The sequence below is a fragment of the Macrobrachium nipponense genome, chromosome 29 (assembly GCF_015104395.2).
Source record: "Macrobrachium nipponense isolate FS-2020 chromosome 29, ASM1510439v2, whole genome shotgun sequence".
In the NCBI taxonomy this organism is placed as follows: domain Eukaryota; kingdom Metazoa; phylum Arthropoda; class Malacostraca; order Decapoda; family Palaemonidae; genus Macrobrachium; species Macrobrachium nipponense.
In genome coordinates this window covers 19674793-19689873 of record NC_061092.1, presented here as the reverse complement: position 1 = coordinate 19689873, position 15081 = coordinate 19674793, and the positions used below count along the sequence as shown (strand labels likewise).

Here is a 15081-nt window from a genome sequence, read left to right as displayed (position 1 = left end):
AAACCTAACTCCCGGGTAGGAGTATCGATCACTGGAGGTAGATACCTCCAATAACCGTCTTGGAGGGATTTTTCGATCTTTAGGAAAGGAAGGGAAGTGTCTTTCCTTCTAGAAGGCCTCCCTTTGACAGGACTACCTACAAACTGACGGAAAATCTGCTCCTGCATCGCCAGCTATTGAAACCTTCTTTGTAAGCCTCCTATTTATCCTCTTCGGGAGGCGGAGGGCAAGGGGAAGGAGGAGGGGAGGAGATCCATTAAGCCTCCAACCTCCATGCCATCCTATTCTCACTCTGGTTGGTAAGAATTGGCTATTTCTCGACCTTATTAACTCCCGATGGAGACTCCTCCCAGGGAAGTTTCCAGCGGTCGAGTCAATAGTCTGGCGCCCTCCTAAACTACCTCATGAGAGGCCGAGATCGTGGAATCGGAATCTCCCAATCAACGGTTGCCGGTGATGAAGATCCCGACGACGAGAAACACTCACGTTTAGGCACGCTTTTTACAATTAGCTGTGCCTTGGCAGGCTCTGGGTTGTCACAGAACAAACCGCCGAAGAAGGGACACCTGATCGGTGGGGATTCTCCACAACCTCCTTTCGGCTTTCGACATTCCTTCTCCTCTGGGTCAATGTGAGCTTGGAAGAGGTCTAGAACCTAGGAGCGTTTGCTGAGCCGACCAGATGCCCCCTCCCCCTCCAACTACACTAGGGGACACTTATTTATCACTGTCTAATGACACAAATCACTAGCCTTTACCATTGTATTGGCAGCCAATTTTGTTTTCCATTATTTTGAAGGCTCTTGCTTTTAGATCCGCCAAAGATCTTCGAAGGCATCTACAGGTTCTGCAATAGGAGAAGGGGCTGCAATGGAAGGAGAAGTTAGCAATACTTACCCTTGGGGGGAAGGATCCCAAGACTCTTGGAATTAGTTCAGATCTAGAAACTACTTTGAAACTTCTATGAGAAGCCTTCCTCGCCTTTCTTTCTTCTTTCGAACTTGTTTTAAAATAATTAGTTAGATAATTCCTTCCAGTTCGTTTCAACTTAAAGGTTCTCCAAATTCTTTACAAGTAGTAGTAAAAGATAAACATTCCCTTGCCCCCATAACTCCCTGCAACCTCTTGCATATCGTTGTGAGGGAGGGTCTTACCGAAGCTTTCGGCAACCTCACCTTGCAGCCATACATTCATACAACGGTCACACAACCATACCAGAGTCAGACGTATTTTAAAGAAAAATCCAAAATCAAGGTCCACAAAACATTCCACAAAAGCGTATTGCCAATCCAACAACTCCAGATACATCACAAAACGTCGGTCAAAGAAAGATCAATTGCCGGTTGAAAAAAGAACAAAAACGAATCGAGAAGGTAACCAACAACAAATGTTGGATGGTACCGGCGGATCCAGAAGACAAAGAATTCTGATTAGAAAACGGGGATGGTTCCTAGTCCTGCCACCAGGGCAGGGACAGCGGGTAGATCACCTGACCTGACCGGTAGCGGTGTGCCGCGAAAATGTTGAAATTCTGTCGGAGGACGACGGAGTCTATAAGCTAAGATATATCAGGCAGGGACAAGTTAAATGTATAAAAGTACTTTTTCGGAGGGTGGCTTCACACACGGTGGAAACTGGATCCGCTAGTCCAGTCGGTTGTTCCCCCGATTTCTGAACACTTCAATCACTTCTATGCTTATTTTTAATAGCTTATCACCAAAAGTGTCATTATGCTACCCTAAAAAGATCACACTGGAAATAAATAAGGTAGAAGTTTAACTTGAGCGTACACATATTCTAAAACACGTACAAAAGCTTTTTTCTTACATAATAAGCCTCCACCATTTTTTGCCAATTAAAACTCTTTCCTCCACAAAACAAACCTTGGCAATTAGAAAGGGACAAGAGGAAATGTTTGCCATCTACCTGTGTACCTCGTCTCTCATACATGTAGATATGGCATATATTGTATGCAATGCTAGGGGGAGAAGATGAGTCTCCCTGGTAGTTAGAACCCAGTGAGCAAGGTTAGCTTGGGATTAAGTTCTGTACGCTATTTTATTAGGAGCCCTAATTTAGGATATGGAAGGTTAGGTTAATATATGCTCCTGTAACTGTTCTCAGTGTGTTTTCTTGATATGCATGAATTTTTTTTCTAATAATTACAATGTGATTTACACTAGGCACTCTCTACCTTCTGAATTATGCACTGCACTCATTTTCAATTTTCCCAACCAAATGACTGTTTTCCACATAAATCCCAACTTACATATGGAAGGGAGGGGAAAATACACAAGCTAACATTTGGTCTGCACTAACAATAATAGTTAGCAATGCAAAAAAAACACAACTATACGTAGTTAGAACAATATATGGCCTTTGGTTTATTTACTTTGCTTGGAACTGATGTATAACAGAAACAGCTAAAAATGATATTGTTAAGATACAATAAAGTTTGTTCATACTTACCTGGCAGATATATATATAGCTGTATTCTCTGAAGTCCGACAGAATTTCTAAAACTTACGACACACGTAGTGGGAGTTGGGTGGTTAGTACCCATTCCCGCCGCTGGGAGGCAGGTATCAGGAACCATTCCCATTTTCTATCAGATTTCTATCTCCACTGTCTCCTGAGGGGAGGTGGGTGGGTACTAAAAATATATATATCTGCCAGGTAAGTATGAACAAACTTTATTGTATCTTAACAATATCATTTTGTTCATGAAACTTACCTGTCAGATATATATATAGCTGAATCCCACCTTTGGCGGTGGGAGAGACAGAAAAAGGATTTTAGGAAACATATAAATGTAGATGATTGACATCTTGGTTCCTTACCTGTTAGCATAGCTGACTTTGTGATTACTGTCACCCAAGCCTGCTTCTGCTTCACTAGAGTTACCAACAAGGTAGTGACCTGTGTAGTTGGTGCGCTCTAGATGATCTGTCAACGGGGACGGGACCACAATGTGACTAGACCATGACCATACTTCTGAGGGCAACGAGGCAAAACCACCACCTAAGTTAGCCTAACAACAAACTCCCATATACCAAAGGCTAAAGGCAGGGACGACCGTACTCGGCGGCCGACCCTACAACCATAAACATTACAAATATTAAAAACTCACCTACCCTTTTCTATGGGAAAGGATGAGTGCTACCTCCTGCCCCCAAAATAGTGTCTGCGGCGACGTATGGTCCAAGAGAGTAACAGTTTTCATAGGTCGTTCTCACCTCCCGTAGGTAGTGCGAGGCGAACACTGAGTTACTCCTCCAAAAAGTAGCACTTAAAATGTCTTTAAGAGCCATGTTTTTCTGAAAGGCTATTGAGGTCGAAATAGCCCTTACTTCGTGCGCATTAACTTTTAGCAGCTTAAGTCGCTGTCTTTGCAAGAAGAGTGCGCCTCCTTAAATGGTGTTTCTTAAAAGAATGCCAGTGCATTCTGGACATGGGCATGTTTGGTCTCTTGACTGAACACCATAAGTTCTCCGCAGAACCTCTACAATCCTTCGTTCTACGAAGATACTCTCTAAGAGCCCTAACAGGACACAGGGACTCTTTCTGGCTCTTGACCAATGATCTCTGCCATACCCTTGAGCTCGAAGTTTTAGGCCACGGATTGGAAGGGTTTTCGTTTTTGGCCAGAAACGACATAACCCAAAGAGCAGACCGCTTTATGCCCTTTGAAGCCGACGTGGTTTACTGATAGCCTGTATTTCGCTAACTCTCTTGCGCCGTCGCCAGAGCAGTTAGGAATACAGTTTTTTCTTCGGTCAAATCTCGTAGAGACGTAGAGTAAAGAGGTTCAAAGCGATTTGACATTAAATATTTGAGGACCACATCCCAGGTTCCACGAATGGTAACTTGCGGTAGCGGCACCTTGGTCGTCTCGAAAGATCTCAATAGATCATGGAGATCCTTGTTATTAGCGAGGTCAAGACCTCTATGGCGAAAAAACTACAGATAAGACGCTTCTGTATCTTTAATGGTTGACACTGCAAGCTTCAGATCTTTGTTTAAGATAAAGCAAGAAGTCGGCGATCTGGCTCACAGAGGTAGTGGTAGAGGAAACTCCTTTTCTCTTACACCAACTTCTAAAGGCTGCCCACTTCGATTGGTAAACCGCAATTGATGATTGTCTCCTCGCGGTGGCGATAGCTTTAGCCACTGATTTCGAAAAACCTCTCGCTCTGGCCAACTTTTGGATAGTCTGAACGCAGTCAGACTCAGAGCGGAGAGGTTTTTGTGGTACCTCTCGAAGTGGGGCTGTTTGAGTAGATCTCTCCTTAACGGAAGAGATCTCGGATAATCCACCAGGTAGAACATCACCTCTGTGAACCAGATCCCTGCGGGCCAAAAGGGGGCGATTAAAGTCAACCTCGTCCCCTCCGATGCTGCAAATTTTCTCATCACCTCCTCCCCAGGATCTTGAAGGGGGGGGGGGGAAAAGCATAGAGATCTAGGCCCGTCCAATCCCATAGAATGGGCGTCTACTGCTACTGCTCCCGGATCGAGAATAATCAACGAACCGGGGAGCAAATTACAGGGCGGGGAAGGTCTCGCCCGTCCTTGACATTGCAAAGATGTCCACTAAGGGACATCCCAAAGACCCCACAGCTCCTGGCATACGTCTTGATTAAGGGTCCACTCTGTCGGCAATAACTGTCCTTGTCGACTGAGGAGATCTGCCCGGACGTTCTCGACTCCGGCAATGAACCTTGTCAATATCGTGACTTCTCTCTCCTTTGCCCAAAGTAGAATCTCTTTTGCTAGAGCGAACAGGGAGCGAGAGTGTGTTCCTCCTTGTTTCTTCAAGTATGCCAGGGCTGTGGTGTTGTCCGAGTTGACTTGAACTACACGACGGGAGACTTTGTTCTGGAAGAACTGGAGCGCTAATTGAACCGCTGCCAGCTCTTTGAAGTTGATATGCCAGGTTACCTGTTCCCCTCTCCAGGTACCTGACACTTCCTCCCCTCCTAGAGTTGCTCCCCACCCCGTGGATGACGCGTCGGAGAACAACACTAGGTCGGGGTTCTGAAGCTTGAGGGATATGCCCTCTGACAGCTTCCACGGATCGAGCCACCATCTTAGATGGTTCTTCACCTCTTCCGAGATGCTTAACTTCATGTCGAAGTTGTCCTTGTCTGTCCAGTTGTCCGACAGAAAGAACTGAAGAGGTCGGAGGTGTAGCCTCCCCAGGGAAACAAACTTCTCCAGCGAGGAAATGGTCCCCAGCAGACTCATCCATTCCCTCACCGAGCATGAATCCTTCCCTAGAAAGGCTGACACTTTTTCTATGCCTTGTTGCTGACGTTCCTGGGACGGAAAAGCCCGAAAAGCCACTGAATCCATCTGAATCCCCAGATACACGATGGACTGTGTTGGGGTCAGATGTGACTTTTCGAAGTTCACCAGAAGTCCCAGGGACGCAGCTAAAGACAGAGTCGTTTGCAAGTCCTTCAGGCACCGGGTCTGCGAGGAGGCTCGTATGAGCCAGTCGTCCAGATAGAGCGAGATTCTGATGTGGGAAAGATGGAGCCACCTCGCCACGTTCTTCATTAAGATGGTGAAGATAAAAGGGGCCGTACTCAGTCCGAAACAAAGAGCCCTGAATTGAAAGACCTTCCCTTTCAGTACGAACCGAAGGTACTTCATCGATTGGGGATGTATCGGGACGTGAAAGTAGGCGTCCTGTAGGTCGAGTGATACCATCCAATCTCCAGGTCTTAAGGCCCCCAGAACTGACTGAGGTGTCTCCATCTTGAACCTCTGCTTTTCTATATAGAGGTTTAGACGACTTACGTCCAAGACCGGCCGCCACCCTCCCGATTGTTTCGGTACAAGAAACAATCTGTTGTAAAATCCTGGCGTTGCCAGGTCTAAAACCTGTTCCACTGCTCGTTTCTCGAGCAGGTCGAAAAGTATCTTCCGTTTTGTTTGAGGATACGATGGGGACAAGTCCCTGGGAGTGGAAGTCAACGGGGGCGGCTTTATGAAAGGGATCTTGTAACCCTTCTCTATGACGTCGAGAGACCAGGTGTCCGCCTCTCTTTCTCTCCAGGCTTCTGCAAACAACTGCAGCCTGGCTCCTACCGGTGGCTGAAGGAACGATCTCTCACTTCTTGCCCCTAGACTTGGAAGGGGCTCTACCTCTAGGAAGGCTTCTTCCTCGAGGAGACGATCTAGCGGAAGTCCCTCCACGAAAGGGCTTCTGCTTTCTAAACGGTTGGGCTCCTGAAGACGTTGAAGGGCCAGCCGGACGTCTCGAAGACTGAGCCAACAGGTCTTGCGTGGCTTTCTCTTGAAGACTAACTGCCAGATCCTTCACCATAGCTTGGGGGAAGAGATGACTCGAGAAGGGAGCATACAAAAGTTCTGTCCTCTGTGCGGGAGAGACAGACTTAGCCGCAAAGTTGCAATAAAGCGACCTTTTCTTCAGCACCCCTGCTGAAAAATGAGAGGCTAACTCCTCTGAGCCATCCCTGACGGCCTTGTCCATGCATGACAAAACACTGGACAGCTCCCCCAAGCTGATCGAGTCTGGCTTACGAGACTGGTTGTCTAAAGCTCCGAGACACCAGTCTAAGAAGTTGAAGACCTCTAAGGACATAAACAGTCCCTTCAAAAGATGGTCCAGTTCAGAAGTCGTCCATGACACTTTAGCTGAGGCTAAAAGGGCCCTCCTTGAGGCATCAACCACGCTGTCGAAATCACCTTGAGCAGACGTAGGAACCTTCAATCCTAATTCCTCGCCTGTCTCATACCACATCCCTGCCTTACCGCTAAGTCTAGACGGAGGCAGGGCGAAAGTAGTCCTTCCCTTTGCTTTCCTAGACTCCATCCAGGCGTTAACCTTCCCGGAAGCTATTCTAGTAGACAACAGACGTCTTCATTTTCACGAACCCTGGAGTCTTGCTTGTCTTCGACGACGAAAACTGAGAAGGAGGAGAAGGAGGAGCAGCAGGCTGGAAAGTATCCCCAAACGAATCACGAAGTAGCCGTGCCAAAACTTGGTAATCTGACGAAGCAGACGTAGCAGGTTGTTCTTCGTCAACATCCTCAGAAGAACCGCTAAGTTCTCCTTCTTCCTTACCCGAGTGAAAATCCGAAGGAAGAGGCACAAGTCCTTTCGCTCCAAGTCTCCTATCCGAACGATGACGAGAAGAAGAGGGTAACGGATCCTTAACAGTCACAGGATCAGGAATCACCCTTAGAGGCGAACGTGAAGAAGAAGGAAGACGTGAAGCGTCAGCCAAAGCCTCGGGAACAACATCCGAGTGATAGCGAACTTCCACATTCCCGTCCACAGAGCTCTTACTACAACGTCTACGAGCGTCCATCTGAGCGTCCAACCTAGCGTCCTCTCGAGCGTCCAAATCAGCGTCCAGCGAAGCGTCCAAAGGAGCGTCCATCGTAGTGACTCTTCTAACGTCCCGCGAAGCGTCCTTACGAACGTCCCGCGAAGAAACTTGATCAGCTACCCGACTAGCGTACCGTTGAGCGTCGACACTCTCATGTCGAAGAGGGGCAGAACGCATAGAAGTCCGTCCGACAGCTACAAACTCGTCGTCAGCAGAAGCGTCGAAGTCGGAACGCCGAGCGTCCTCTCGACGAGAAGAGAGAGGAGCATGAAGAGATCTCTCTCTAACCTGACGTCTAACGTCACCTCTAGACGAACCCTGGGGAGCAGAACGAAGTCTAGAGGGCGAAATATCAGGAGACGGGGACGAAAGAGGAGCAGTTGGAGAAGACTGCCTTGTTCTCTTGATCGGAAGTCTATCGTCTTTCCTGCGACAAGGAACCGTCTCCTTCTGCTTCAGTAAAGCGTCCAGTTGCCGTTGCATAGCAATGATGATCTCCGTCTGAGATGTCTCCTTACGCGGAGACGAGCTGCGCTTGTGAGGAGAGGGGCAAGGGGACGCCTTCTTCCTTCTCCCAGGAACAGCCTTGGCTCTAGAGCGACTGGGGCGCTCGCGGGCGTCATCATCAGATGACGTCCTAGACTTCTTCTGGGGCGGAAAAGCTACACTTTCCGGAGAAGAATGCCACTCAGACATAGCATGATGTGAAGCGTCAAGATCTTGAAGAGTCCTCTTCAAAGGTCGCGAATCCGAATGAGATTCCCACCCCTTGCGCGGGGAGGACGCGTCGGAGGACGAGAAACAATCCTTCAGGATACGTGCTCGAGCACGCTCCTTAGCAGCCTGGGAAGCGTCCACAGGAACTGCTGAAGGGACGTCAGATCGGTGGGGGGTCCCCATAACCCTCCTTCGGCCTTCGACATGCCCTCTCCCTGAGTCCTGGGAGTCCGGCAGAGGTCCCAGCCTAGAGGCGCTATAGGGCCGATCTGACGCCCCCTCCACTTCACTAGGGGCACTATCACTGCACTTATTTTGCCTGTTTTCAAGGGCAAGCACTTTAGATTCAAGCGTCTTCAATGAATCCAGGATAAGCGAAAGGGCATTACCCTCCGCAGACACCACTTGAGGGCCCGAAGGCAACACTACGGGGTTAGGAGACACAAAATCTAAAGGAGGGTTAGAAGGGGATACATTAAGACCCTGTCTGCTACCCGACTTACTCCTGGAGGAAGACCTGATCCTATCACGTTCTAACTTATTTACGTAGGATTCATACGTCTTCCATTGTAAATCATCCAAGCTTTCACACTCATTACAGCGCAAATCATATTTACACTCTTGCCCCCTACACCCTTTACACAATGTGTGAGGATCAACCAAGGCTTTTGGTAGCCTAACCTTGCATTCCACTTTCGAACACACCCTGGCGCTAGCCGAACTACATCCAGACATATTTAAGGAAAAAAACTAAGCCAAATTCAAAACAGTCCAAAGTCACGTATGCCAAGCTATCGATCCAAAACCAAAAAACCAAAAAGTCAAGAGGATACTCAAGCAATGAAAAGTTTTCCAAAATCCTGAGGCGGAGGTGTGTAAACAGATGTTTACGACACCGGCGACAGAAGAAATCTGATAGAAAATGGGAATGGTTCCTGATACCCGCCTCCCAGCAGCGGGAATGGGTACTAACCACCCAACTCCCACTACGTGTGTCGTAAGTTTTAGAAATTCTGTCGGACTTCAGAGAATACAGCTATATATATATCTGACAGGTAAGTTTCATGAACAAATTGCAATTAGGTATTTTCAGTAGCCTAGGTTCAGAAATAGCTTAGTAATTACACCTTACCAGGGTCTGGAGACAACTGACCTCACCTATTCTAAATAAACTTGAGGTACTAAATTTGGGTAAGAACATGCCAATCTGAAAATCATAATCACATGTAAACCCTTTTACAAAGTGTACTTACTAGTGTATAAATCATTAACTAACCTAGTATATACTTCCTCAATGAATACCTAGGTAGAAGGAACAACCAACTGGACTAGCGGATCCAGTTTCCACCGCGTGTGAAGCCACCCTTCGAAAAAGTACTTGAACACGTCCTGATACCGGAGATAGGCACCAGTCACGAGTTGTTGGTGATGAGACCAAGAGCTTGAGACCTCTACTATCCTTTCGAAGCAAGTACTTTCTCCAAAGTTAGAAATTAAGGTCATATTTTAAGATTAAACTGAGATTAATGAAAGTCTAGCCATACGCAGTGCAAACATACCCCCATGATGCTTTCGAAATTTTTACTTATAACATCAACAATATAGAAGATTGACACCATCTCGATGTTTGCGGAGTCACTTGTGTCAATAAACTTTCCATTCCATGTGCTAAATCCGCACACCACTTGTACCCATAGACGCTGGGGCACTTTCTTCACAAAAATCGTAAACAATGACTTCCAACCACGACTTATCCAAGGAAACTACGATTTTTTGGTAGAAGAAGAAGAAGCGTCCAGTATAAGGTCATGAATTGCATAAATTTTTTACATATTCATGATTATTAATTTGAAAATATTTGTTGTTGAAAAAGTAACTAGATTCCTGACTCAAATATCAACAGTTTTGCTGTGAATGGTACCTACGGCGTTCTTCGCGCTCTTCTATTGTTTATCAGTGTTGCCAATTGGTATGTGTTTACCTCCAAACTGGGTATAAGACTTACACAAAACCGGAGAAATAAGTGAAATTAGCGTATATATTTGTAATATATATACTTAATGGAGCAATTTTATCATTATTGCGTTACTATGACAACTAGAATTTATGGAAACAGTTTGTAAAAGCATCAGCGTGTGTGTGAAGCTCCACTAGATTGGCAATGATGAGTCATTTTGTTGTCTGCTCATATCTACTTTAGAAATATAACTGTAATTTTTCAGGGTTAGTAATTTGATCGCAAAAATGGGATAATAGACATGAATTAAATAAACATTTTGAAGTAACAAAGTAATGTTAAACTAAATAATGAGTAAAGTAAACAATTAAGGGAATAAACCGTGTAGTCGTGTGCTGCCCGCAACTGTGTTTGTGGAGTAAGCGCTTAGGAACCAAGAACCGCAACGTAGTTCAAGTGCAATTTGGAGTAAATTAAGACCAAAACATGTATAATTAAAATCAAATAAGCACTATGAAGTTTCAGCTGTGATGGCAGTAAGGATAAAACCACTGATTACAAGGTAAAAATGAATTTCAGTTCAAACCATGACCCCGGGAATAAGTTTCATACTTTCACTAATATAGGCAACAAAATATGGTTTTATTGTGCTGATTACAACTGCAATCTTGAGTAAGATCAATAAACATTACATATATAGGCTAACAATGTTCAAATGAGTGCTGGGAAGGCTGGGAAAGATGTTGGATCCACTGCGCTTATAAACGGCACCTCAGGCGGGTGCCACCATATTGAATTTGAAAACTGCCTTTAAAACATATTTTACAAAGACCTCACATGCTTATTTTAGTTCGTATGGCACTTTGATATACCTATCACATTATGTTGACGAAACTTCATTCTTGTTTCGCCAATTAGGGTAGTACCTAAATATCGAGTGAATAAGGCTGATCCACGTGATGACGATGGATCCACTGGAGTTTTTCCCCTAGTGCTGTAATTCAGGGTAAAGCCAATGTAATTTCATTTAGCTAGGCTTGGTAGGTACTATCCATTATACAAATAGGCTAGGTAGGTAGCTAGCTATAGCCTATATATGAGTACCAGTTCCAAGCAAATAGTACTACCTACCTATACTCTGTTTTTTCCATCTGTCCATCCGCCTGTGGTGTAGGTATGCGTATGGTAACACTGCATCCTGGGCTTTAGATAGTTAGCTACATTCAACAATGATAGGTAATAATATCCTATTTCAAATATTAACGGTGTAATTAGCATACAGTAATTTATTAAAACACTTTTCAGTTGCAAATGTACACCCAAATATCCTTTAAATTACCTAAAACTTACACAAAGTAATTAGTATTTAAAGCCTGGGACGCAGTGTTACCATGCAAAAACACCACAGGCGGATGGACAGATGGAAAAAAACAGAGTACAGGCTAGGTATGTAACCTGAACTAACCTAGGCTAATAGGCTATGATCATCCTTAACATGAATGCTGTGAAGAGTTGGAATGGTTATCCTAGACAGTGAAATAAAAAGGACAGGAAAATGTACCTAGCTACTACCTATAACTGGTTCACTTAAGGTAGATTCTTGGATGAGCCCTATTCTCACGAGACGTTAGTTTGGCGGCCGCTGATTGGCTGGGAGCTGTCCACCTCCCGGTACCAGCCAATCAGCGGCCGCCAAACAAACGTCTCGTGAGAATAGGGCTCATCCAAGAATCTACCTTAAGTGAACCAGCTATAGTAGCTATACTATACTACCTAGTACTAGCTACTAGCCTATAGCTATACCTACCTAGTAGTACTACCTAGGTAGCTACCTACCCTACCCCAATTTTGGTCAAGACGGGGTCCTAGAGATTCACCTTAATGGTGCAAGTAGGCATTACTAAGTAGGTAGTAGTATAGCTAATACCTAGGTTAGGTAGTTCTTCATGCAACAAAGAGACTTTATCCTTGTTCCACCTTTAGGCTAGATGTGTACTTCATCTCAAGTACCTAGTACTACCACCTACTACTAGTACCTACTAGCTACCTAGGTAGCAGTACCTAGGCCTAAGGTATTAACTACCTAGTACTGGCTAGCCTAAATCCCGTGCACTGGACTGTTTTAACTAAACACAAATAAAGGTTTATTAGAGGTACTAGCTAAATACGCTAAGCAGTCATATTCAAATCAAGGTAAAATTAAAATAGCTACCTACCTATAGGTAATGCTAACAAATTTAGATCTTAGCTAGCTAGCTACCTAGGTAGTAGGTAGGTAGCTAGGTAGTACTAACACTAGGTAGCTAGTCAGGGATATCCATAAAAAGCAAATCACTCACATGGATCCGATTACTGCAGCTTTGGGCTCTATGTACTCCATTTTGCCTTCTGAACTAATGTAATTCAGTCGACTATTCATTCATCACATTGACACACTGACAGTATTCCACGATGTTGCTGAATTGCTTAGGGAAGTTAGCCATCTGCTTCTTTTATTTATCGTATTTATTCTTGAATTCTGGACGTCCAAGATAGGGAGCCGTTACAACGAAGGATAATCTGTATTCAATTCACAAGTTTTCATCACCGTTCCGAGTTAAGATTAAAACACATTTTAATTTATAAATATCTGCGTTAAACGCCCATTAGTCAGTCAGTATGAGTATTTTGTTGTAAAATCCTTTAACCAGATAATTTTCGGTTCCTCTCAGGATTACTGAGCTCCTGTGCTTCTTATGTAATATTAGGCTAAATATTTTCTAATCAAAGGAAGTATGTAGATAGAAACGTTTTAAAAATGAAACTGGCCAATGAATAAGCTTTGAATAATTTTAAAAGCATGCAAGCAAACTTCTGTCAAGTGTGCGACAAGGGACCAGGGAAGTTGGAACCGTAAACATTTCCACGGTCAAATTAACGAGATACGGAACGGGTATAGGATAGTTATTATGCTGTTGTTATGCGTTTAGCTATCGGTTCTCCGGATTTTCGAGAGATGTGAACGCTTTGGCTATGTCCCCAATGACAGGTTGCTCAACCTGTGCAACAGTTTCACCGTGCGGAAGGACCGAGTTCAGAGAAGGTTGTTCCCATTATGAAAAACAAATCAAACATGCTGTATATAGATCCAAAGCACTCTTCAGAGAAATATGTCTAAGCAAAATTTGTGCCCTGTGTATATAAGGATATAATGAGAAACATATGTTCTCACAATCCACATTTATTTTGGCCCGTCATTTGATATACTGATTTCTTACACATCAACTCTTCTGTGGCGTGAATAATTTTTGCAAGTACGTGTATTCAATTTCCTCTTAAATACTTCTGAATTATTTTTTATTTATCCTGCAGGTCTTGGGAAAGCTTTATGATTACTCTGGGTGCGTGAATTCAAAATTGGTTTATTAATTTTTCCCCTCCGTATCTTGTTTCTCTTAGTTAATCTATATCCGTCCACTCATCTACTCCCAAGGGTAGATTATTGCTCTGCGAGGTCTCTTAAATATTTATTTTCGTATTATTTATTGCCAGTGCAGCTCAATTATAATTCCGACTCACATGTTATGAGTTATCAAACCTAAGCTCAATTCAAAGCACATACTTGTGTCACAGAGCCACCTTCCCCAAGCTATGTAGATATTTTTATAACTCATCACCTCTACTGAGGTGAAAATTGAATGGTAAATTATTTTTTTCGAAAAAGTATATCATGTATTTTTTTTTACAAGTTAACTGGAAAAATGTCGCGCATTTTTATTTTGATGTAATCAAACACCTCGCTTCTTTTTTAGTCAGAGCTTAAAAATTTTCATGCCATTTAATTGTGAAACTAATTGAATATATATATATATATATATATATATATATATATATATATATATATATATATATATATACATACACACACACACTCACACACACAGACACACAAACAAACACACACACACACACACACACACGACACACACACACACACACACACACACACACACACACACATATATATATATATATATATATATATATATATAATATATATATATATATATAACTTGCAGGTGTGTGTGTGTTTGTGTAAGTATGTATAGATGCTTTGATAGACCCATTCCGGCATACATGTATGAGTCCAACTTATAATGATAATGTATAGCTAAGAACATACGTTTAGAGCTGATTGAGGCATGGCATATGTGCATGTGTTATTACGGTTAAAAAATTACACACACATAATTTTCCATAAAAATATTGACTTTATCTGAAACACTTGTGCTCCACTGTTATTCCGCAAGTGACGTTATGATCATGTCGACCTTGGACTACTGCGTCGATTTTAAATCTTTTCTTTGCTTTTACAATATTGTGAATACTGAGTGTGAATATACCGTGTTCGTGTTTGTATACCTAGAGTCACAAACGATGACAAAAAATAGCATAAATTAGTGAGCTTACACTAATGTAACTGAAAGCAGACTTCTTAAATTGAGTGGTTGTTCTCTTTTCCTTATTCATATCTAACGAGTAAGTTGCTAAAGAAGCTTTCGATCAACATTTTTTTTAACCCTTTTGCAATGATTTCTAGGAAGTGGCATCGTTCGTGTACGGTTCTGCAACTTCTCCCGTTCCAGTCACTTTCATCATTATTCCCCCGAAACGTGGCCAGGCATGAAGACTTCCTTCATATGCGTGACATTCTCTCTCTCTCTCTCTCTCTCTCTCTCTCTCTCTCTCTCTCTCTCTCTCTCTCTCTCTCTCTCTCTCTCTAGGTGTGTGTGTGTGTTTGTGGGATTTGGGGGAGGTGTTTGCACTTTGTACGTGTGTTCATGTATTAATTGTGGGTAGCGAATCCCTCCTGTTTTTCGCAATGAACATATAGTTTATATCCTTACCACACCAGGAATAAATAAAGATGCATGCACTATTCGTTTTTCCATCCCACAAGACAAAAAAATTAATTTGATTTTATCATTACACAAATAAGTCTAAATGCGAGCAACATGGAGGCAAGTTTCCAAATGTGGCATTACCTCTTTAAAATATCTTTAGC

The 15081-nt window shown here is 43.5% G+C and overlaps 2 protein-coding genes across 2 annotated transcripts in view; one reads left to right on the top strand and one right to left on the bottom strand.

The window, feature by feature from the left end:
* The window catches only part of LOC135206166 (60S ribosomal export protein NMD3-like), a 56665-nt gene extending 43926 nt beyond the window's left edge, over positions 1 to 12739 (bottom strand). The window contains exon 1 of the mRNA XM_064237457.1: positions 12377 to 12739. Coding sequence (XP_064093527.1) covers positions 12377 to 12456 — 80 coding nt within the window. The 5' untranslated portion in view covers positions 12457 to 12739. The remainder of the gene's footprint in view (positions 1 to 12376) is intronic.
* LOC135206170 (anaphase-promoting complex subunit 5-like) overlaps positions 1 to 15081 on the top strand; it is a 621184-nt gene that overhangs the window by 129698 nt on the left and 476405 nt on the right. The gene's annotated exons all lie outside the window — the stretch shown is intronic.